The 26,621-nt window shown below is 35.1% G+C and overlaps 1 protein-coding gene across 2 annotated transcripts in view; it reads left to right on the forward strand.

Annotated features, from left to right (window-relative positions):
- AKAP6 (A-kinase anchoring protein 6) overlaps positions 1–26,621 on the forward strand; it is a 294,713-nt gene that overhangs the window by 176,670 nt on the left and 91,422 nt on the right. For both annotated transcript variants that reach the window (XM_074868266.1, XM_074868265.1), the window contains one exon: positions 25,332–25,480. In XM_074868266.1, coding sequence (XP_074724367.1) covers positions 25,332–25,480 — 149 coding nt within the window. The remainder of the gene's footprint in view (positions 1–25,331; positions 25,481–26,621) is intronic.

Below are 26,621 nucleotides of genomic sequence, written 5' to 3' on the forward strand. Positions count from 1 at the left end.
TTTTTTTCCCTTCTGTTTATATATATTTTTTAAATTATATTTCTTCTTAGTTACTATCTCATGATTCTGAAATTGTGATGCAATGCCATAATCCTGTGCATTTGACATTACAGTCATTTTTGGGAAGATGAATTGTCATAAAACAATGAGAAGTAATGTAACAAAAAAAAATCTGACAGGCATAGCAGTGTCCTTAAGAGAAGAGTTGCTTCTCTGGTATTTACAGGTATATGCTGTGGTAATTATCAAGCATAAAAGAGGAATTCAGATAGTCAAAGAACAAGTTATTTTCATGCTTCAAAAAAATACTATACTGCTGCAGTCACTTAAATAGGTATTTCCTGAGGTACTTTGGTGCCCAAACATCCCAGAGTGCCCAAACATCCCTACAAATGTCTAGAAGCATTTTTAGAAGTACCTGTACAAATTAGGCATTGATGTCCCCCAGAAAATAATGGGAATTTGGATATATGCATGCATACTTTTAAATTTAACTACCTAGTTGAATCCCTGAGCACTACAAACACCTTTGAAAACTGGTCATTTTGAGCCTTCTCTATATTTGTTTATTAAAATCTTTGTCTTGCAACTCTTTATGCCTGAGCAGTTACCCACTGATTTCAGTGGAGCTTTCTACACTGAGGTCCACAAGGGTCTGTCAATGTGCAGCAGACTGCAGGAATTGAAGATATCATTCAGAAACATTCAGTCTCTGGGAAGTTCTCACAAAGGAAATTGAGTGGGTAAAAATTTGGGCTGAGTTAGTTCAACCATTTTAAAATGTATTAAATCAATATGGAGGAATAATAAATAAAACTTGGTGAGAATTATGCTCTTGCTTGGTTTGTAAAAGTTAGTATGGGTATTACTAAGTCTTGAATGCTTGAAAATGAATTATGAGTAAAAAGAAAATGTTGCAGTGTAGAGAGCACATCAGAAAAAGTGTGGAAACACCCAGGGAAACTTGACTGCACCAAAGAGATTTTAATCATCCCCCCCAATGAACAGGTAACTTTAACTGACACATTTTCTCCTACCTCTTGCATAAATTCTCGGAAAAAGACCGTGGCACAAATTCAGTGAAATGCTTAAATATGCACTAAAACTTAAAGCATGTATGTTGCCTCATTGTCCTTGCTGAAGCTGCTTATGAGTCCAAAGAGTCTCTCTCTGTTGGGGCCAACAAACAGTGCAGTCAAAGGGCAGATTAAAGATAAAAGTTTTGGGAAGTACAGTCTTCAGTTCTGGGGGTAGTGAAGATGTACATCAATGGTGGTTAAGGTCCTGGATGTTCCAATTTCTCCAAGCTTCTTTTTTTCAGAACAAGAAATATTTGAGTCCCAGTAGTATAGCCAGAAGAGCGTGTAAGACCTCTATCAAGATACATTTTTTCTTTGCTTAGAATATTTAAAAAAGAAAAAAAAATTGTTAATGCACCACCAAAATTATAAATAGAATAAATTATGAGATATAACTGTTGTAAGCATTAAATCCTCTTTGATATTACGCTCACATCTGTGTCTGATCATGAAACTGTTAAAATTAAACACAATTATCTGTAAGACAGCTAGGTTACTTTATAAGACTTAACCTCATTAGTACATGCTTTTTGAATTGTATGTCTCTACATCTGCATTCTGGACTGTCTCTAAATTCCGTGGGAGTGTGTGTTCAGCAAGGACTATGAAGTGTTGAGGTGTTCTTGTTCACAAAAAAAAAACCCCAAACCAGAAGTATCACAACATTTCCCAGTGTTCTTTTTGATGGTGAAGTAAATTGTAAAGCTTCACATTAGCATCACATTCCATTAACAGCAATATAATACATTTTTGCATAATTGAAAATAAAAAGAAGTCTTAAAATCTTCTAGCATGCAATCCCTGACCACAGGTAGCCTAAAGACTCCTCAGGTCTCTCCTGAAGAGTCAGCTTCTATGTGTTGGGCTCTGTGAGGAACAAAAGGCAGCCTATACTGCCTTGATAAGAAATGAACTACTCAGTGTTGGATTGCTATACATATGTTATGGCTGAGACACTGTTTTGGTAAGACACACTTTCACCATTCTTACAACTACTGTGGTTTTGTTTCAGTACATTATAAAAAAATAGGGTGCAGTCCTCTTTTGGTTTTGAAAGCAAGCTACTCCTTTTTCAAAGGAGCAGTGAGTGTAAATTTTAACTTTCACCTAATCCTAACTGCTTTTAAACAGTTATGCACTGAAATCCAGAGCCCCAGTGAAACGTACATTGTAAGCATTACCTAAGAAAAACAGTCTTTTAACATATTTTAAATTAGGTGTCTTTTATTTCTGAGAAGCTAATATCCAAACTAGCAACAGTAAAGATGTCCAGGTTTCAATGAAATATATTTCATAAATTAGCTTATCATTGCACTGATTTAGCATGCCTAGCAGGTGAAAGACAAAAACATGTGTTATCTTCCCTAGGGAACCTTCAATGAATGTCATTCTAGCTTCATATGTCTTTCTTCTCTCCCCTTCTTGAACTGATATAAAATTCTAATGTGTGCCCTCTGGTTCCATCTTCATTGAAATCTAGCAAAACTGCTGAAGGTAAGATAGTGGCAATGGTGCATGAAAAAAGGGAAAAAGAATACAGTGATTCATAGCATACTTGAAGAAAGTTTCAGTTGTTAACAGCACTACTTTTGTATGTAGACAGGTTAAAATGTGTCATATATCAGTGTTAAAAATAAAGTTATTCATCTTGGCTATTTTCTCAAAGTTCAGAAAAAAAGGCAGTAAAACCTATGCCATGTGTATCTTTAAAAATTATTTCACATGTCTCTGAAAACAAACCACTTCAATCACTTCCAATGGTAGCAATAGTAAAGGCAGCATTTTTACATGGATTTGCTTGTGTAGTTTCTGTAGTTTTGAACAGTGATTGCTCTTTGTTGAAAAGCTTCCACATGTTTTCAATCCTCTTTTGTCCATGGACATCCGAGTTACTAACATACAGTGACTTCTTTTATTTCACATTTTATTTGGAAATCATCATTGAAACTAGTCATGGAAACCACCCAATAGATCATCGCTGTCAGAACTTTAATTTATAGGCACCACATGGTCAAAGGTTGTTCTGTAATTTAATAAATTTGCACAATAAAATAGAAAATGTAACCAAATAAGGCAAAATGATCCTGTTAAATATTGAGCAAATCAATAGCAGAAAATTAAATGAAAAGAACATAATAGTCTGTTTCCCCACATTCACAGTAATGAAAATGAAAGGCGCAATAGAAGAGTAACTCAGAAATAAGATGCTGTGACCAAGTTCTTTAGTCCTTCTCTGAATGGTGACAGCAATATGTTGTGGCATGGGGTATGTCAAAGAAACAGAACCTTGACCGAAAGATTTGACAGGCCTTGCTGCCTTCACTGGAACAGTATGTAGTCTGTGAAATTGGTAGGTCCAAATTTACCGTTCCCTTTCACAGCTAGAGTGAGAAGCATGCACAGCCTTACCCTGCAAACCTATACATGTGGAAATGAGTAGTCACTGGAGTAGCTGCCATGAATTTGGAAAGAGTGCAATATGAATAAAGTTCCTGCACAAGTACATGTTTGTGGGAAGGAGTCTGACTTGGTGTGCTGGCGATTGGACTTGCACTGACGTCATGGAAAGCTGCATGAGTAAAACCACGTGCAGTGCTTTGAAAATGTAACAATAAGCACATCAGGGGAGTGGAACATCCACTGACTTCAGATGGGCAGCGTCATGCTACACAATTCATCTTCAACCCCTCAACTTAAATCTTCTGCAGCTCACAAATGCACAAGCTAGTTATGGGGTTTTTTCGCTTGCTTTTTGCAGTTCTTTGTTAAAAGGGAAGGATGACTTTTCGACAGTAAATTATTGCAAAGACCTTTAAGACACCCCATTCTTAAATGACTCATGACTGTACACAAGCCACTGTCACCTAACCATATTTCAGGCTCACATGACATTTTAAAATAACTGTAATGAAAAGGAGTTCTAGAGACAAATATTTTGATTAAGGATGTTTTCATTGATTCATTGGGCTTTGAATCAGGCTATGAAATTTTTCTTCATTAAACACTTGAAGAAAGGGGGGAGAAATATAAATTATACTGACTGCATAAAATAGATCATTAATGTGTTTTTGACAAGCCTGAGACCAGTGTCATATCTGTCTGGAGATGAGAGCTTCCTTCTGTTTCAGACTAGAAATGAAATAACCTACTGCAAATAGTCTTTCCATAACAGTGAGGTTTTTCTTAGGTTTTTGACCCCATATTTATGTAGCATTCAATTCACAAGTAAATAACACAAAAGGAACAAATATGTAGGTGTGATGGTTTTGAGTCACCAAAACCTTCAAGCATGTCCACAACTTGTAGTGGTAACCATGGGATTAATCCTATTGCCCTTCAATGGGACAGATTATGTACTTGAAGCTAAGCATGTGTTTTACAGAATCAGGGCTCTAGTTATCGGTTTTGTGTTTTTATTATCAAAGTACAGTCATTTTCCATATAGAATATTCTAGATCAAATGTTTAAGAGCTAGCAAGTGGTAACAAAATCTGTTCTTTGTAAGACCACAACATATCCTTATTTAGTATCGAAAAGATACAAACCAGTTTGATTGAAATCTCCTTCATATTTAAGAAAAAGGTTGGTTCTCACGTAGAAAGCAAATTTTAGATAGGTAAGACAATAGAGTATGAAAGCGGTGAAATACTCACACATGTTTATGTGAGCAAAACTAAGTGATAAATTTTCAATTAATATTTAAAATTAGTGTTTCTTTCTAATATTTGTTTGCTGATTCTAAATGGAACTGAATGCTTTTTTTCAGTACTACATACTGTATATTAAATCATTTACAAAAGGATCCCAGCCCACACTGAAAGCATTTCTGGACACACTGCAGAGAGTTTGGTTAATGTCAGTAACAATAAATCCAACATATTTGGAGGCACACACTCCATATTTGTTAGATTAGAGATTCTAAATGACTGGTAATGGATTCAAGTGTGCAGCCAAATAAAGCTGCATTACTCATAAGCATATGTATCCTCATATTCAAATGTGGAAAATCCAGTTAAGCTCCAGACCTTCTTAGTTCTTCATTCATGAGACGATACCTTTACAGCAAAAGCAAATAAGTAAAAAGTTTCTTTTACCCCAAATTAAAAAAAAACCCACAACATTTTTTAAATATAAGTTCGAAGTTAGTCTTCCACAGATAGCCAATTAAATTATGCTAAAAATGACATTTTTAATTAAACACCAAGGTAAGCATAAATGGATTTCAAAATAATTAATCAAACATCAAAAAATTGAAACCTTTTTCTGCTTGAGCAGCAGAAATGAAAGAACCAGTCTTCAGGTCTCATAGAGATTCAATCTAATTTAATTCTCTGTCTTCTCTAAATAAACATTCCTAAAACCTTTTTTTCATCTGGGGGAATAAGGATGAGAGGGGTAATCAATATTTCTAGCATTTTAATTAAAACCGTTAGTGGAATAAATCCATTTAATTATCAGTTAATGAAATACAAGGTCATTTACCTGACAGGAACTTTGAAGGTGGATTACTAGCTGGAATAAAGTAGAAGAACCCAATGTCACAGCCATTTAGCTTCTGTCAAATTTAAGGTTAAAATCCTTTTAGACTGTTTAACCTGTTCTCTACCATTTTCTATTATGTATGTCAACTAGCAAGAAGAAATACATGATCAAAACTTACCTACCTTTAATTTTTCTCAAAAGTTTCTGCTAAGTTTCTATAATTTCTTTTCCATTTTTTGTCTAAAGAGATGCAAAATACAAATGAATTGCAGGGTATTTCCAGTTATTGAAGAAGGTCTCCTCCTTGAATGAAGTTCGCATACTGTGCTTGAACTTTGTTAGGAAATTATGAGCAATTAAACAAATTAAACACAAATTTAGCCAGTAAGGGTATTTGTTGATGAGAAATACTGAGTTTCTCTATTTTTTATATGTATTGAAGAAAACTATGTAACTTGATTACAGAGTATTTTTAAGGCTGATGTTCCATTACACATGTAAGAAGGAAAACAGAAACAGAAAGGGTTCTCTGTGAGTACAGCAGCAAACTTCTCATGCTCCTGCTAATGTCTCAGTAGGACAGCAAATCAAGTGGTGAACAAAAGTTCTGCCAGAGACACAAATAGCGAATGTCAGTATTGGCAAGCAGCAAGATCAACAGAGAAAGAAATACTCTTTCCAGGATTCTGGGACAACCATGCAAGCACAGGAAAAAAATCAACATTTAAGTGGACTGTTCCTACTTTGTGGTAGGGTTTTAAGTTCAGGGTTTATTTTATGCAATTAGAAATAGGTTATATCAAATTAAAATGAATACTAATTGGAATTATAAGATCACACTAAAAATATACACTGCCATTTGGGAACGTCATAAGGTGCACTGCTTTACTATCTTTTTTTAAAAAAAAGTGGCTCTGTAAATGATGTGCCATGTAATATAGTGCCAATCAGAGTAACTGTTTCTAATGGTCCAGTGTCTTTTATATTATGGCATTTTAAATGTAGAAAAATAAAATGAAGGTTTTCAAAACTGGTTTAGTGAGTTAACTTCAAAGTTGCATTCTCATATTCATTTTGGCTTTTGTAACTGTAAGTCACATTTACCAAATTACTCGTAAACCTCTATGAGACAAAAATAATAGTTATCATTCCAATTCATAAAGGATGTTAGCTACATATTTTCATAGCCTAAAAAGAGCATCGTTCTTAACAAAAGACCATCGGGTGCTGTGTATCACGCACATTTTGCCTTTAGTAATTACAGAAGTGTTCCAGGCATGTTTAAAGCAGTGCTTTAGAACATGTCACACTCTATATGTGCAAGACTACTCATAACTTTAGTGTGTAAGAACAAGTTATGAACTATAGACAAGGGAGGCAAAGTTTAATATCTTTTATTAGACCATCTGTTAGAGTCAGAAAAAGAACAGAAAGATTAAGGGATGGCACTCAGCACACTGCAAGGTAGGTGGTTGTCTATGGTAGCCATGACCCTACTATCTGAAGTTATCTGTGTCTAAGTCATAGGAAACTTATAGCTGCAAATGAAAAAGTTGGTGTAGACGGAGTGGCAGCTAACACAGGAAGGCAAAATCCATTTCCCACAGTGAACAAAAGAGATTTGGTGTCCCTAGCCCTTCCTTCCTGCAGCGGTATTGGAGAAGCAAGGCTGACATTTCAAGTTCCATCCCAAGCTATTAACTGAACCCTATATTGTCCTGTTTTCCTCATGACAAAAGGGGGCTACGTTATTCTTAGAGCAGTAAAATTCAATTTTTCCTGTAATTGCTGAAAAACATTGTCATGTCTGCACTTTCAAACTTTTCTTTGCTTGCAACCCCATATCATGATACTTATGCTACAGTATGCATTCCCTATCTTAAAAATATGTAGAATATTGGTGTCAGGAATTCATATCTTTGAAATGATGAGTTTATATATATCATTTTTTTGTTACATGATTTTTAAGAGCATGTTTTGCTTGCTTGAAATCATAATAAGAAAATTGCCATTGACTTTGACAGAATATAATCCATCCTTCATTTTCTATCCTTCATTTTCTAGGTTTAGCCTATTTTGCTAGACGTACTAGAAGATTTTGAATTATAGCACTTTAAAGACCTCACTGGGGAAAAAAAACCCCAACCCTTTAAAAATGTCATGAATGCAATGCACTTCATTCCCTGTACGTTTATAATTCTTGTGCTACTGGAAGTCTTTTACACAATTGTTTACTGAAGAAAAACACTGCACTAAAGAAGGACATCACACCTACTACACTGACCAGTTTGAGAAGTCGATTTTTATATTTTAAAACTGATGGTTTTAGCAGATTTGGAAGTTGCTTATTTATAACATTGTATGACATGAGTGTATTTTTACTATGTTAGGACTTTTTTTTACATTTTTAACATTTTTAACAAGAGTCTGAACAAGTTTACATAAGGAAACTCAGAAATGATGGCACAGATCAGTGAAGAACTGGTTTTAATATGGTAGAATTTCTGGGCCAGTTGTTCACAACTTTTAGTTTGATATTAGAAGGGAAGCAAGTCTATTTTAACTTTGTGGTATCGGGACTAATGAAGAGTATAACGTTTATAAAATCCATCAACTTAACTTCAGGCTCATGTAGGTAGTACAGTCAGCTGTGAAAGTAATCAGAAACTCTTTGTCACCCAAACACAACAACATTTGCAGGAGATACAGCAATGAAAATTGAAGTTTCTCATTGTATCCTTCTGTTGTCCCCATTGCCCAACAATAGGGAGGATTCCTCTGAAACAGTGAAAGAGTGATAGGTAGAGGCAGCTATTTCATTTTGTTGCAATGATGAGCTGAGGATGATTTTCTGATGGGGCTATAGAGGAACTGGCCTTTTGCAGAGTTACTGCATGTTCTACAGAACAGGGGTTTCTGTGGCTCCTTGATCGTTGTGTGGTAAATACACTGTGGCTTCTCCACATCGGATGAGACTACCTTAATTCTCAAGATGCTGCTTACAATTTTTTTTTCTTCTCATGGGAAGAAAATATGTAGTTAAATTCAATCAATTAAATAAGACAAAAAAAAATTTGTGGATTTGTTCAGTATTACATGTAAATCTGAATATGCACAGACATCAAAGAATTCTGTATTCTGAAAATCACTGTTTTAAAAGTATTGTCACATTGCTTTACAGAAAACAATAGTTTCCTGATCTTTGTGGGTTACTCAGATGCAAGTCAGGATAGATTTTGACTATTTATGTTGGTTTCAGTCTAGCTGTGGTTTTGCACAATATAAAATATGGTGAATTCAACAACATGCCATGAAAAGCACTCAGCAAAGTATTCTTTTAGCTGTAATGCTCTTTTAATTTTAGGGAGAACTGTCAAAATGCCACAATATGTCCTGCAGAATACCACAAAATCTGGCAAATTGCACCAGAGAGATCTAGAGGTTTTTTTAGCTGGAAGCATTGTAGATTCTGGAAAGCCTTACATTTAAAAGTTGTGTGTGTTACGAATATGAAACACAATGTAGGATTTGCTTCCATGGAGAAAAAGTGCTTAAAATTGATTAAGTGAATCTTTCCAGTTTTAAAGCATTTTTTTGTCTTCATGTTTCTTTCATGAAAGTTCTTTCCCATTTAACAAAAAGAAACAAACAGAACCCTGATGTGACATTGATGTGGTACTTCTAGGAGCTTCAGAAAGGACATTCTTTTTTCTCTGCACATGTACATGCTGTCTTTGAGATCTGCAGATATTTGGATGCAATATGAATAGGGTGTATAGTCCTTTAGCATTGTCCATTCCTTTCACTGCCAAATGCAGTGGAGGTTCAGAACGTGCAGAAATTGTAGAAACAGGTCTAGGTTTCAAATAACTGTATTATTCAAGCCAACACATCCAGCATCTTATTATGAGAATTGTATAACAATAATTAATACATGTTCCACCTCTATGTATTGAGAAAGGAAACACAGGAAATATAGTGAGTGGATCAGAAATCTTCTTTGTAGTAATAATGTAGTTGTAGAAATGGAACTTACCATATTTAAAGCAAAGCTGTCAGGATATATGGGCAAATGCATAACAGAAGGAAAGGATTAGGACGATGAAGGTATCTTTGCACTGTTTGGAAATGTATTTTGAAAAATACTGATGTTAAATTCTATTTAAAGAATGATCTTTAAGCTGGAGCTCTCCACCATTTAATTTCACAGGCTTGGATGGAGTTCCTTATGTTAGATATGTCTGGGAACATACTTATGCTTCTAAATAAGAATTTTAACTTCAGATACAAAATAAAACAGTCCAGAGTCATAAAGACCTTGTCTGTATCAAAGAAATATTTCTGTATTTGGTTTGAAAACATGAGTGTAACTGCACTTGTTCAAGTTCCCTTGATTATAGAGCTTGTACAACTGTAAGTTGGATCTGCTGTGCTGAAAGGCTGATCCTGAACCAGCTCAATTATACCACTACAGCTCCCAAATTATTTGAACTCCCAGAGGTGACAAAGCACAGCAGTGGGCTTTGTGATACAGTAAGACAAAAAGTTTTGGAGCAACAGGCTAGTTCCTGAGGATGTTGTTTAAGGCTCTGAGCAAACTCAAGAAGACGTTCAGTTCATGTTTGCAAACGTGTTTGCAGTCATAGGCTTACTTACTCTGGAGAGCAGCATGATCTTAAAATGCTATGTGTTAAAACAAGCATGATGGGAAACAAAGCTAGTACTGTTGACAGAACATTTATTTTTAAAATGCCAGCTCTGGAAAATATTGTCTCGGACTCTGTCATAGAATTAACAGTGAGCAGCAGATCTGGTTAAAACTGAATTATTTTCATTTATAAAGCAACTCTTTAGATACATGCATATATAATATACATATTTATAAATTTTAGAGAGAAGTTTCAAAGTATTATGTGAGATTTCTTCATATATTAGATATTCTTAAGAAACCTTTCCCACAATTTAAAATGTTCAGTTAAACAAGGATGTACATTTTATATGTATATTTCTCTTTTTAAAATATCTTGATGTATTTAAAGAAAAAAGAATTGATATGTTGTATGATTTACAGTCTTGGAAAAAAATAACATAGTCATAACTTTGCAGTTTTTGTGATGCATGAAGATCAGATTTTTTAATGTTGGTTAATGCTTTACTAATTAAAGTGTGCATGTTAATTAAAGCAGAGGCTAATGTTAATTACCTATATTAATGGAATCTCATGTAGCACCTGCCTGAAGCAATGGGTTCAATTTTCAAAATATCTCAATTAAGGCTGAAACTTTTGATTTGCATCTAGTAGGGTTTCAATTAACTGCATTGCAAACTTAAATAACACACTTAAAGGGATTATATCACCAATCACATGCAGCACAGTGGAATTGGTCGGTTCAATTATTGACTACGGCTATGAAAGCTTTCACAGTTGGTAGGTAAGTACTAGGGTATTGGCAAGTGATTATTGTCTAGGGCTGTCATCACTTCTGTGACTGTTGTAAGAGAGATGTTAAATTGCTGTACTTGGGTCTCACTGCAATTCCATTGTTGAGGGAGACAAAAATAGAATTATGTTTGCTCACATCCAGTGTTTAATGGTGAAGATTCAGCTTGTTCCCCTGAAATAAATGACCACTGTTCCATGACATGGTAAGGCATTTTATCAAATGGGAAAGCAGCATTTGTGATAAAGTGCGCAATGTTGCAGTGTACTTCTTAGCCAAGCCAAGAGATGTGATTGTATTCCCAATCTCTGTTTCAGCCACCACAGCATTACGTGTTGACACAGGAGCTTTTAATGAGCAGCTTCAGGAAGCGATTAACAAAGCACTAGAAATAGATGCAATCATGCTGATTGGAAATTCTACCTAAGCTCCATAAACAAGACCGTAATGTCCTGCTACCATGCAACTTTCTATGGTAATTATTCCTGATAGCTCCAAGACTTGAACTTTTAATCTGAGCCTGCTCCAATAAGACATTGATGGTTCGGTTATAATGAAACCAAGATCCAAAAAAGCACGCTAACTTTTGTTGATTTGGACACACAGTTGAAGAATGGATGTAGGGTTCTATGGTAGGATCCAAATTTTGTTTGTACATGTAATGCAAAGGTATCTCCAACCATAATTCCTGTGTGGCCTCTGTAGAAACTGACCACTAGAGAGTCAGTTTTCAACCATGCTCAGTAAAAAGAACCTGGAACTGTGGTTAGGCTGTGGCTATATTATCAGGATCTCTCACCTGTACCTATATATTTTCCTGCTAAAAATGTCTGTAGGCCTTACACCATCCCACTACAGTGGGTGCTGACTATCTGTATAATAGATTGCCTGTGTCTATTAATAAAAACTGCAATATTCTATTGTAACACTCAGGCCTAATGCCTCCATTTCAATTAATGCTATGACAAAGGCAGAAAAATCTTCACGATATCAATAATCTGTTTAAGCAATTTGTGAGATTACCTCACAAAAAACCTTTTGCCAAACCGCATTTAAAATATTGTTTTAAAATATTGTAATGACCCTTGATGTATGAGTTATCAGTTTGTGACCTCTCTTGGGTCTAGATTAATCAGTGTGTAATGATTTTTGTTGCTATTTTCACTTCTGAGGAGCCTGTGTCCCACGTCATGTTGTAAGGTCAATAGATGGTTTAGAAATCACACTTTTTTTTTGTCTCTGGAAATAGAATAAGGTCTATCATAATCTGAGTGCCCAGAATCCCCATGTAGTAATACTCAACATCTTTAGCAGTACTGTTTTTTACATGTACGCTTTGGCCACTAAGTGCATCTGGAAATGTGCATCTTTTTAATTAAAAGCTTTCTTTTGACACATATTTTTTGTAGTGATTGAAATTCAGATTCCTTAAGTGCATCTTATTTTAGCTGCAGAAAAGTCACATTTTCCTGGGTCAGGTGTTAAAATAAAAAGAAGCAGTAGGTATGCATATTATACTGTGATATGTTACTGTCATCTCAGTTATACTTCCTAATATTTGTTTCCTTCCTGTTTGAAGGAAAAAGATTAAATTATGTAACTGTATAGTCACATGAACATTTGTTACACACATGTCATCTCTGGACATCTATATCTTGAGAAGGGTGATTTTGCTATTCTCAGTCTGCTTTGGACCTGGCTCCTTTTCCTGGTGAAATTAAAACTTTTGTTCATATCTATTCACATATCTGTCTAAACTTCAGTAAAAATAGCCAAATGTCTCCTGTTTGTTGGACTCTTGGTAGCATAGAATACTGTAACAATAAATCTTGTATTAATTTGGCAATTTTAACTACATTCTAAATGAGAAATAATACAGCACCAAACGAGTAGTATCTTGTGTAATGGTCATGTCTTTGATGAAAATCTGTTGAAATCATTGTATTTACAAGATTACTGAGTTTAGGTCTCTCCGGGTATTAGTTGGCCCAAAGGCACTTAGCCAATTAAGGCTATTGGAAAAAATGAAAGCAATCCAACCTGAAGCTTTCTGAAAGGAATCTTTAACACCATTTACTTCTCTTGCTCTATACAGACTATAATATAGCACTTTCAATATTTTGGGTATACTTGTTTTGGTTTTATTTAGCTAGGGTATTTTTGTTAGGTATGAGGGAGAGAAAAAAGTTCAATTCATTATTCAAATTGCAAAATAATATTACATAAAAAGCATCCTGAACAAGTGATTCTACAGTATCATTTTATAAGGGAACAAGGAAGAAGAGGGTCAAGCAAATTTGGATGGATTTTTGTCAATGGTGATTTGAAAAGCACACCTGCAAAGTTCTTATTCTGACACTTTGGCATATGTACTCCTCCTGGAATGTTTGCTTTATGAGTAAGTGAAGACCTTAGGTGCTTTAGCCAAATCAGCTGTGCAGGTTTGGGCCTGGAGTCATGACAAGTTTGTAACGGAGGTCTTGGGGAAGAGTAAAACAACTACAGATACATAGAATGTAATCTGTTATACTGTGGTGTTTTCAACAAAAATGGAAAGAGCAAGTAGGTTGAATCATATTAGACAGTCATGGGATAGAATGTGTGGTATATTTTTTAAAGTGTTCATATAAGACCCAATTGTGCAGTCTTTATTCTGGCAAAATTCCCTTTTACACTGTGGAAAGCTTTCCTAAATACAGTATCTGAAGAATTTGAGTGCTGGATATTGGCTTTTCTTTTAGAGTTATTTTTGGATCTTTGACACACATAACATAGATGTGAATCAAAATCTACCTTAAAGTGCTGAGATAAAAGGTTTCCTCTAAATTTTGTCTTGGTAATGCAATAAAGTGTTATCACATTAGAATCCTTGTCAAAGTAAGGTGTCTAACATGTTTCTGAAAAGGCAGCATTTGTGAAAAAAAGGTTTTTATTGTTAGAAAAGGGATGTTACTTTTGCTATATTTTAGGTTTTTAATTGTTCTATTACTTTGTCTTAGCCTTGAACAGTCTCTCTACATGAGTGGATCATATCTTAATATTTTATATGTATATGTAAACTGAGGTTTTTAAAAATAATTTTATATCACATCTGGTTTTACTGCATGTTGCTGCATGTCTCTAGAGACATACAGCATTTTTATTTTCAAGTAAATTTATATTAGTTACAGTCTCCAGCTGTTTTAGATATAGAATCATTTCCTGTTGGTACAGTTTCCAGGACAATTCCCTTTTTTTCTTCTCAGAAGAATGAGAAATTTAATTTAACAAAGACATCCTATAATTGCCTTTGTATCTAGCAAGGTATCTAGCAATCTAAATATTTTATTTTATTTAAAACATCTGTCTACATAATATCATATGACTATACAAGCCTATATCAGCCTTCTGAAAGACAGCTGCTGCCACTTTTATTTAATTTATAGGAGACCAACAAAATTGCTCCTTAAGATAAAGCCCGTCTGCCACTGAGTCATATATAAAAAAATTTTGCAAGATGAAAATTGCCTGCATTTACAGTTCTTGTTAAACTAATCTAGGTCTTTTTCAAATTTAGAAGCATCATTTCTCCTTTTCCCTCTGCCCTCCCCCCTCCCCCAATCACTATGGAAACATAGGATCTTTACATATACATTTTTTAGAAGCTCATTTTATTAAGATTGAAGGTACATTTCTTTTTAAGATGAAATGCAAACTAGAGTCGCATCTTAATTGCTCACTTGTGGGATCTATTTACCTCCTGCTATCTTCATTTTCACAAACATTTGGTGCAAATTATACTGGTCAGAATTTTCATGCAGTTTTTCAGAAAATATATAGAGAAGTGATAATGTCAATCTAGATCTTTATCTGGTTTGTGTTACTAAGCTTTGTTTGCAGTGATTGTAAACTGTTTCTTTGTATGAAGCAACTCATACTGAAAAGAAAATGTTTAATAGATAGTATCAATTTAGGCACAGCAGCTGTCCTAGAAAAATAGACATAGGCATTCTACAGTATGTCTAAATAAGACAAGTTTACGTTTTCCAGGGAAGTAATCAAAATATTCCTTTTGGAGAACTAAGAGTATGAAAGGAAAATGTTTATGGTTCCCTACTGGCACACAGTTATGATTGACAGGAAAAGCCAACATGTATGCCACATGAGACATCTTGTTCAGGAACTTTCAGGAGGGTAGTAAATTGGTGTTGGCACAAACACAAAAAAATAAAATGACTTGATTCAGCAGTTTTCAATTCTAAATCCCCAGGCTCCAAAGAAAGAAGTAAATATTCATCAAATGATCAAAATTTATATTGATTTTATTCTGCATTAGCAGCTCAAAGTCAAGATTCTTGACAGGGTGGATGTCGGTTTGAATGATTCTCTTTGAAATAAGGATACAGGCACTGGGCTGAGTGCTACTGTGCATTCCTGAACCATAGGAAAAGACTATTAGAACCCTAGGAAGCTAAATTTTTTAAAGAACAGTATAAAGGCATGCTTGTTCTGTACTGTTTTGATAACTAAATTATTGTTATTAGTATGTAAAATAATTCTTGTTGTTCCTGCTTTACTCCATCCTTTCCATTATCATCTAAGGGCAACTTTTCTATAGTACTTCAAAGTGGAACAGTAGTTCATGTACTATAGTAACCGAGTTAACATCAGTACTTCCCAAAGTAAGTGTATTTTAGAGGGAAGTGCTAGTCGGGCAGAGCAAAGGAAGCAAAGATTGTATCTGCACATTATACATCCTTAATTTTGCAGTTTCTGCCAGGGAGTAAATAAAGATCTTGGGGGAGAGGGTGGGGGAAAGAGAATGGAAATCCAGGGGAAGAGAATGTGAGCGTGAATGCAGCACTGAAACACAAATGTGATGACTGTGATTACCGAGCTGTGAGATTTAATGAGAAAGTCTGTATTAGAGTGAAGTAGAAAATCATATCCATCACCTCTAGCCTATAAGAGTATAATTGGATCTCAGCCCTCAGCAAAAAGTAAATAAATAAGTTATTGACATTTTTAACAAACTTAAATATATTGAGAATAGAAGGGGAAGTTATCTCCATTACTTACTGTTGCAGTATACTTAGGGTTTTTTAAGTATGTCAGCTTGCATTAAAATGAGATTCATTGTCATAAAATGGAAGAAGAGAATAGTGTGTGTTTGTGGGGGGGTTAAATAAAGAGCAAAGTGAGGCAGAAATACTGTAACTATCAAAGTGTTAACAAATTTCCCAAATGTCCTAGGTGCTTACAATTCAGCAAACATCTTTAACAGCATAGCTTTAAAATTAAATTTTACAAACATTATGGGTAATGCTTTAATAGTATGCAAATTGCAATGAAGTCAGCAGTGGCAAAGCTGACCTCTCAGCAATACAAATATTTTATGTTTAAAACAGTTATCTTTTCACAGTTCCCTCTACCTCAGTAGGTGTCAGGTGCTTCAGGAGGCTCCTCATCTGAGGATCATAAATAAACTCAAAGGAGCAGCAGTCTGTGCCTGCTTTTTATACATGGCAAGGCAGTTGTACAAATCAACATATTAAGTTATATGTTTTGCTGTTGCTATAATAGTTACTAATATTTTTACTAATATATTTTTTTAATTTCCTCACAATTATTTTTTTAAATTTTCTGTTTCTAATTTTCTTCAAAAAATATCTCTCTCTCTCTCTCACATATATATGGATAAGAAAAATAATGTAGAGAGAAAAATTCTTGGACTGCATTTCCCTGCTGTTATTAAATAAATTAATTAACATGTAGTTTTTCTCCTCTTTCATAGTTTGCCTATTCTCACTTAATATTGCAGTGGAGACAGAGTCCTGTGTTCATTTCTGCACAATTTTATATCATTAATAGTTCAACATCTAAAAAGTTGTTGCAAAAAAAATAATTGTAATTTCTCCCTGTAAGAGGAGAAAAAGTGATCTTAATTTAAAAAAACAAAACAAAACAAAACAAACCACTTATATTGTATAGTAAGAAAACATTCCCATCTCTAGGGCTAATTTAACATCAAATAGACTATCTAGGCATGGAAAGAATCTCCTTCAATTTCAGAACAAGTCAAATAAGCATTCAATGAGAGTTTAGGCTTGAAAATGTTTGACACTATTGAGCATCTCAAAATATTTGACTCAAAAAATATTGAATTAAAAGGAGACTTTAGCTCAAAACTGCAATTTTGTGAGTTGGTATGTATAGGAAATTGTGGAACTAGTTGTACATATATTTGTAACGATTAGGTTAATAAATATGAAACATTTCTCAAGCATATAGAAGTTTAAAATGGAGCTACTCAGAAAAAAAATAAAATTGTTTATGCACTAAAAATAATTATGTAACATGCTCACAAATTATATAGTATTACAGAAAAAGATTTAATTTTTTTTTGTGGTATAGCATCATCTTACTAGCAATTTCTACAGCATAAATAACAGAATTCTACAAAAATCTCTCTTCATGAAAAAATATCAAAACATAAAACAGGAATACTATTACAGTATGGTAAAATTAATTAAAAGTCAATGTGTATTACCAAAGTAACTTCACACATTGCAAGTTTAAAGAAGTAAATAATTACTTTGTATTTACTTCCAAATGAGATTTTTCGATATAATAAATTCAGAGAACTTGGAAGCCACTTTCTACAAATAAGTCATCAGGTTTCGCTTCACTGTAAGGCAGTACAGCTCCCAAGGGTGAGAAAAGAGATTTCTCAAAAATATGCACAAAGTAGATCTCTGAGCAAAATTTCCAAGGAAAAGGCTGTAACATTTTTATACTAGCTCACTCATGCCTTTCTGGGATGTTTTGGGTAGTTTTCCCTAGGAGGTATTGGTTTTGCAAGATCTACCTTCCCTCATTATTTTTAAATAGAAATGTATGTGTCAATCTGCTGCAGAGATGGGGGCGGAGGAATGTGCACCATCACTCTGGAATTTCTCTTGTATACATGTGCTGTCCTGAATTCTGAACGTGGTACCTTTAACCTTAAGGGCATGGCCATTTTGAATGCCCAGCCCTACAGATCGAGTTAGGTGCTTTGCCTATGTGGTTTGGTACAGAAGACTTTTAGAGGAGCGGACTTTTGGAAGTATCAGTGCTTTGGATGATCGGCAGACTCTTTAACAATCTCTTTTTAAGCCACTTCATTGCTCTAAAAGTGCAAACAGAGGGAATGGTAGGAACAATCAGAACTGTGCAAATAGTTGAGGTTTTAATTAAGTAAGATTAAGTTTACAATTTTAGCACATTGAGGAAAGACTTTCTGTGTCTGACTAGTCTTTCCTCTTCTTGACTACTTGGGGATCTTGAGGCTGGCCCAGAAAGTATTCAGCCTTGTGTTTGAGTACAACATATCTCTGTCTGACCTCCTATAATAAATTGTTTTCTCTGCCAGACAGGAAAGAAACCAAGACAAAAGGTTGCATTGATGAATTGCTACTTTAATAGGACAACTTCTTCTGGGTTTGTAGGAATGGGACTGTTTGGGCTTTCAGTTCTTGTGGCATGCAAAGAGGTGTCACTGAAGGAGCTAGAAGGTGTGCGTCAGTTTTGATGAATGCACTCTAACTGATATGTTGGTGGGTTTGGCTGGATCTGCATCCTTGTTAATTTGTGTATTCTGCCCAGTTTTAGCAAGCACTGTTCTGTCATCCCAGCCCTTTCTGTTGTCAGAGCAAGCCTGTTCCCCACCTGGCTCCTGATTGTTACAAACCCTTCTTATGTGTCCTGCCTGTCACTCCCTTGTTCTGCAGGCTGGAGATGCAGACCTGCAAGATGAGTAGCAAAAGATACTGGCCATTGTTCAGTACCCATTCTTACAAGGACTTTTTTTCACCTCGCAATTTTGGGATGCTATTGTCAGAAACTATTCACAGTCTTGGAAGTCTCTGGAGAGGTTAATCCTTTCATACTTTTCTTCAATGCTTTTTGATATTTGTGATATAGGGAACTTCTCTGGGTACATAGCTGAGATCCGTTTGATGCACAGGGCATGCCATGCTCTTGTGTTGTATTTAATGTTACACCAAACAGAACCAAAGGCAGGAGAACAGTCAGGAATTAGACACCAGAGGTCCAGATTTTAAATTAACAGCATGATCAGGATACCTCCACGGATTTGGTCAGACAATGCTGCTGAGACCATGCTACTGATTGCATTTGCACTCCACAGTCCTGAAGTCACAGGTCATGTTCCTAATCTTTATAGCAAAACAGCAAAAAACCCTATGTATTTCTGAAAACCAAGGGAAACCCTGCAAAATGTTATTGCTGTTATTTACTGGGGTTTTTTTTTCCTCTTTTTTCCCCCCGTTATTTCTGATGGCTCTGGGAACTGCCTGAAGTTCTGCTTGCTATAACACAGCCCTACTCTATCTAAAATTTCATTTTATGTCTCCTGTGGACAGGCTTAAAATTCACTGTGATGTTACTGCTGTTACTTAAACTCTATGATAAGTTTAAGTACCTTGATAAGTAAGAATGTTGTTGCGTTGTAATCTTGCTCATTCTGTGTGGAGGTTTCACATTGTTGTGATGGTTTTAGTACACTGAAAAACAAAGTGATAAAGTTATTACCAATATAAAAGCATTTCTGAGATTTATGATGATGAAAACACTTTGCTACGATTTTAACTGGTAACAAGCATGCCCTGATTAACAGAATTAATTTCCTGTATGATCAAAACACAGCATGTCCTTTGTAATAGGACTATCAAATGTTCAGCTCTCAGTAAACATGTTTTGTGATGTAGGATTATTTTTTAATCTGATTCAGTCCTGAAGAGGGTGTGCAAGATGGAGGACAGAAGAGGCAGGGGAGCCAAAAGCAGTAAGGGTAACAGACTAAGAAGGAAGTCAACTGCAGCAAGATCCCTATTTTATTTATGCAGAGGGAGAGGGGGGAAAAGAGAAAAGACAAAAAACCTAGAAAATAAGAGTTCCCATCCTGCTTCAACAACAAAACCAAATGCCTACACTTAGGGTAGAAGCAATAGTTCCAAGAAGTCACTTGAAGTCCAAGCAGCCTAACACTGCCAAGTGGTGGTCTCAATGATCTTGAAGGTCTTTTCCAACCTAAGTGATTCTGTGATTCTGAGATTCTGTTATACAATGCCAATTAAAATGCTGGGGTGACTTCTTGGAAGTACTGCTTCTACCCTAAGTGTTTTCAGCAACAGAAGACCTGTTGACTGGCTGTGGGGATGGACTGGTGGATGATCAAGTCTGTCTGTATAAAGTCTTTGGTCAAACTCTTACCTGCCAAAGAACTCCTTCTGTAAGCTACATCTCCATGGAAGATATTTTGAGCTGTGTAGTCCTCAACATAATTTTATTCTGTAGCTGCATCTGTGACAGAACCTGTTTCATGTCCTGTAATAAAGCCTTCTCCACAACTTTATAATGTGGAGAAATAGACAGAATATTGTGACAGAAGACAACAAAAAATGCTTGAGGGCACAGATATGACCACATAAAAGCTACTGTGATCAACTTACTTCTGGTAAGGAATTACTCCCAATTTTATCTCTCAAGAAATTCACCAATTACAAAGATATAAAGAGTACCAAGCTGCGATGTGAATTATTTTAGAATGGTGCAGCTGAGTTTGCACTTCTATAAAATGTACATACAGGTGAGCCTTCTAAGCCCGCTGCACAATGCTATCGGACCACCTCCTTGTTTGGTGGAAACTGGAACTTGTGCTTTAATTTAAGAGACAATGTTTTTGTCCATCTTAAGTTCAACCAATAGCAGAGGAACTGAACTATGTCTGGATTTCATATGTAGTTCTATAATAATTACAGTCTAGTGTGGCAGTGATATAGCTTTTCTACAGCACTGTAGAGAAAGGATATGCAAGATAGGGTACTTTCATAATTCACATTTCAACTGACTGTATTAAAATTTGTATATTTAAAACAGAATAGTTTGCTTACAGTAACATAGTTCATAACAAAAGATTTGTGCTCCCTAGGAAACAGTGTCTGAAAATAGTTTCAACACCAAATCAGTGATATTTATTCTAGTATATTCCAATATAAAAAATTTTTGCAGCAGAACAACACCAGCTCTGAGTTCTCATCTCCAATTTACATTGGTGTAAATTTTGAGTCTCTCATTTGACACTCTGTATACAATATAACCTTTCAATCTCCTTCCTCCCACAGTAACAGCCATTATCCCTTGTCTTGTCTTTCTCCACTTCAGAATAAGGTCATTCTAACATGTAGGTCTAACAAGAAATACAATGTATTTTCATTGATTTGTATTGTCACTGATTATCCCTTTGTGTTCTTTAGTGTTCTGTATAGTAAAGGACATTCTATGTTGTCATGCAAAGCCAATCTTAAGGAACAGATTCTGCACCCCAGGCTCCCTTGGTTTATTTATAAGGTCTTGCTTTTTAGAAAATGAGCTTTCTGACAATAGCCTTGAAAATATTTACCATTATTAATCGATCACTAGAACTGAATATTTGGCACTAGTATAGAATTTTTTCACTGTTTTTCCCCAGAGACTACTGTTTTTTCATAGTCTTGTTCAGAGATTGGATCCACTAGGCTCAAGAAAATGAGATAATTTTGTCATTTGTTTATTGGGAATATCTCAGTTTAATTTACAACGGAATATTTTAAACCCATTTCATCCAGGTAGGACAGTGACTATTAGAGAATCTGTACAAGTGTGTAACCAGACCATCACCAGCATCTTTATTGTGTTTTTACTGCAAAAATGGTCACTTTGAAGAGGACCATGATGCGGAAAACAACTGCTGAGTGTCATTCCTTGGCATTTATCTTCCATGTTCAATTTCTCACTGATTCTGACTTGCTGCATCCTCTGAAAAAAAGAAACTGAATTCCACTTCTAAGATGGGGTGCTAAGAGTAAAAGAATGATTACCTCCCACTCAATTTCTATTACATATATTTGGGATTATGCATATCTCAGTAGACTTTCTCAGGTTTTCCTAGATATCCATGTCCATACAGGTGTGTTTGTGATAGATATTCAATTCTTATAGTTTTGTTAAGTAACAAGAAAGCACATCTAGGGCAATCTGAAAATGCACACTTAAAATAAACTAGAAGGTAAAACAAGTGGCTTTTCTATATTTGACTAGCAATTAATAAAGTTACTACTTTATTCTGACAGAATATTGCAAAACTAGTCCTTCATTATCACTTAAGATTTTAAGTTGAAAATAAACTGCAGTAGATTTATTGCATAGCTGTGCTGTGTACTATTTTCTAGATTGTGCCTTGTTCCTGTTAGTTCAGCTTCTGCAGAATGTAGGTTTTTGAGACTTAAACTGATCAATACCTACTCGAGGTCTTCAAAGCCTGTTTGGATTTGCTGTTGATATCAGTAGAACAGGGACAAAAAAAAAATGCTGAAGTAAAAGAGTAAGATAGATTGAATTCATACAGAAAAGAAATCAGAAAGATCCATCTGAAACTCTACACTGCCCTAGTTTGAAATGCTGTGAGTATTTGCAATCGTTGAAGACAGAAATTGGGGTTAAAAAAAAATAGTTGATTTATAGAGGGATCATAGTTCTGAGATACAAGAACTGGGACACAATTGCTTGTATTCAGGATTCATAGAGTATGATGTTGATGGAGTTCATAATCCTCAGTACAAGAGGGTCTTATAGCTGTGAGGAAGAAATAGTGGATTCTCATTGATCCCTCTCCATATATTTACTTACCCTTTCCATCCTGTTTTTCCTTCCCCCCACTACTCTATTTCATCCTCCTTTTTCTTCCCCCATTTTTCATTTGCATTACTGATTTGCCTATTTACAAATATTTTTGCAAATGAACAAAGAATGAAAGATCTGTGAAAAGCTTCTTTCTTTATTTTTCCAATTTCTTATTTTAAAATATAGAGGAAATTATAGGGAGGTGAATTAGAAAATGCCAAAAAAAAATGTGTATCTCAAGTATTGGGATAGTTGTGGTATTTGAGAAATAGCATGTGTTCATGTAGTTCAGAGCTGAGTTTTAATTCATATATGTGAGATTCCAGAGTTTAGGCTACATGTGAATTCTCTCCTTTTGGGGTATTGGGGGCAGGGAAAGAGGGGGTTGTATACATAATTTCAACACCAAGCAAAAAAACCCTCAAAAAACCCCACCCAAAACCCCACCTGAAACCCATAGGAAAAAAATCAATTTCCTATCTTGATTTCCAAACCCCTGAAAATCAGGGAAATTATTTGCTTAAAAGTTTTCCCCAAGATTTCACCTCTAGGCTTAAAACAATCACAGAAGATTTTAATTGATAACGTAATAGTTTAGGAAGTTCTGGTCACTCATAAAAGGGCTTTAGACTGAAAGTGTCATATCAACAATAACTAAAATAAAAACAGCCAGTGAATAACCGCTTTCTGGTAAAGAAAGAAAAGAACAAATTCATAGTCTTATTTGGACAATACAAAATACTCAGCTGAAAGATTATCCTTACTGGTTAAGAATCCTTCCAAAAAATAAATTTGATCAGGAACCCCTGTATACTATGGAAGGGGATTGTTTATCAACTTAAAGGAAAATGTACTTGGGGGTAGAAGGGGAACAGGAAGATGATGATGTTTGGGAAGGTGATGATGTTTGTTTATGTGCTGCTTTTGGTCATTTCTGAGTTATATAAACAGCAGTTTTAATTACAGTTTCTGAAAAAGTATGCTTTATAGCTCTCTCAAACCTTAATGTTTTACTATAACTGGACAGTCCCAACTAGTTTCTTCATTGGTAACCCTGTGTGGTTTAATTTTCCAGTATTTTAGACTACATATGAAAGCCTTGTATTTCATTTATGTACACCCTGAAAGACCTGCTTGGTTTATTTGGAATTTTTATCTTCTATCTCCTTGGAAAACTGCTAGTAATTTTTGTTGGTTTTTTTAATTTCTCAAAAACGTATTGCGGTTTACTGCCAAACATAACAAATCTCACTGCAAGAAGCAACTGAGAGAGAAAGCTCTAAATGTTTGAAAGTTTGAAAGAGAAATTTTAAAAGGAAATAGAATTTCCAAATCAGCTACATTATTACTCAGCAAAAATTGCACCAAGGCAAGGCATAAGCAAATATATGTATCTATTATTACCACAACTTATAAAGACATTCCAACCTTCCTTCAGACTTTCCCTACTGACATCCTTCAGTGCCTGTTTCCCTTCGCTTGTCTGCATTTTCCCTATATGTTGCAGATTTCCCTTCTCTCTAGCCCTTTCACTGCTTTCTTTTTACATCTGCTGTTGTTCCATAGACTGGTAACTCTGTCATGCTGTCAGCAGCCAAGCAAACTCTTCACTTTCCTGCCTCCCGCAGTAGAAAATGCAAGAGAGTCCCTATACAAAATTTCCTCTATGCTTGTTGCATTTACTTGCCATAGCTCCAAATAGTTGAGCAGGAGCTCCCCTCCTAATGGAAATAAGAGTACATAGTTACACAGAAGTAGCAGTTTTTGAAGCATTATCAGAATTTGTAATGCGTTTTTCTTGCAGTGAAGCATATTAAAAGAAAACAATAGCATATTGGTCCCAAAGCACTTTTGAACTTACTCTACCCTCTGTTCTTTGTCCTGTTCCTAGGGGCAAGTGTGGCAAACAGCAGATTTCATCCTTTTATCATCTGGTTCTCTGAGCCTCAGAATCAAACTGATCACTGCAGCTGCAATAAATAAATTGTCTATTCAATAAGTTATGATGCCAAATATTATTCAACATTCTTCTGGCCAGGCACAGAATCTGATGGAAAACAGCACATCTCACTTATTGCCTTTTCCCTTGCAATTAAAATTTCTGAGTAATCAGTGGATGCCAGATATGGGAAAGCAGAATGCGAATAATGCCAATTGTTTGGTTTTGTTTATACTTACTATGTAAAACAAAAATACCTATAAGAATATGGTTTTCATTAATTATGAAGCACAGGCAACATGTTAACAATATCAGTCTTGATGCCAGTAAGAAATATAATTTTATGTATCTACCTGTTCTGTCCTAGTGCATGATTTCTAATATCTTTTTTATTCATGTCCAGACATTTTTATGCAGCATTTGATTGGATATACATCTCATGGAATATATAGCACATTCTCTGATAGAAACCTAAATAGTTCAGTTCCAGCATTTGGGAATACACTACTTTTCTCTGACTTAATGGTTCAGCCTTTTTGTCTATCATGCAAGGAGAAAAATGATGGTGTGAATCATTTGGTTAAAACTGTTGCAGTCCAAAAGTATTTGTTTTAAATGCATGCTTTCTGATTTTTTTTTAAAAAAAAGTTCTGTTGTGTTTTTTTTCTCTTTGTTTTCTTTTTCTAGGCTGAGGTTCAGCTATGCTATCTGGAAGCACAAAGAGATGCTGTTGAACAGATGTCCTTAAAGCTGTACAGTGAGCAGTACAACAGTAGTAGCAAGCGAAAGGAAGAGTTTGCTGATATGTCAAAAGTTCACACAGTGGGAAGTAATGGGTAGGGAACTATTCTTTTTGTTGTTTTATTCTCACTGATCTGTATTTTTTTTTTACATGATATACTTTTTCTTACTTCTAGTTAACCAGGATTTTTCTTCCTAGGCCAAGAGACGGGGGAAAACTCTCTCTGTGTATTTTTTTTTTCATATATGAATACAAAAAATAATGGGTTCTGGATAATTTATTCAAATCATGGTTTGTTCATAGGACTACCTAAAATTGTCTAATAGCAATCCATTATTTTGATTTTAAAAAATGTAATGTGTCCTTTTGCTTCAGGCTTTTCTCCTCCAATGGCTTAATATCTTTTGATTTCTTAGCATCTTCCAAGGAATCGTCTTTATAGTGTATTAATACCTCTGCAAGACAATTCTCTATAATCATTCTCTATAATCACTACTCGTGACTAGGAAATATTAGTGTGAAGCCATTCCCTTACAGTTCACCAGTTCAAACATCCCAGTTTTGTACTTGTAGAAAGCTTTAACTGTTTTTCCTTTACTTGGTCTTCTCAGTCCAGTTTTTAATAAATGTAAACACGCATACCCACACACACAAATATATTATATATGTAAGTGTATATATAAAAGCACTCTTTCTTAATAGTTTGAGCAAAGTCTTGGACAAATTAGTCACTGGACTATGCTAAAATGAAATCTTACTGCCCCTCCCTTTTTCACAAGCAAGAAAACTTGTAGTTCTGGTTTAAGACTTTTTCTTGAAGGTCTTTTGAAAACCGTATCTTCCAAATGCTAGCTCCCCTAAATGAACATAAGAACATACTTGTGAGTTCATAATAGTATGGGGCAAAAGCAGATCAAAGGAGTCAACTGGTGCTCATTGGGTACATCCTCATCCTGAAAGAAATTTTCTCATAACCAGTAAATACAGTAGAACTTTTGCCTGCAGTTTCCTATGCAAGGAAAGTCATTGACCAAGGGTTTCATAAGTTCTGTATCTCCAGAACTTCCTTTTCCAATTGTTAGCTCAGTGTTGAGGTCTTGGAAACACAGTTTTATTAAATTACCGACTGTAAAGATAAATGAGCCTTGTAAACATCCCCTCTTATTATACGGAAAGATGACTGTTTTAGAAAAGTTGATGTGGGCTAATTATGTAGGATTACTGAGATCTTGATT

The sequence above is a fragment of the Strix uralensis genome, chromosome 4 (assembly GCF_047716275.1).
Source record: "Strix uralensis isolate ZFMK-TIS-50842 chromosome 4, bStrUra1, whole genome shotgun sequence".
NCBI classification, from domain to species: Eukaryota; Metazoa; Chordata; class Aves; order Strigiformes; family Strigidae; genus Strix; species Strix uralensis.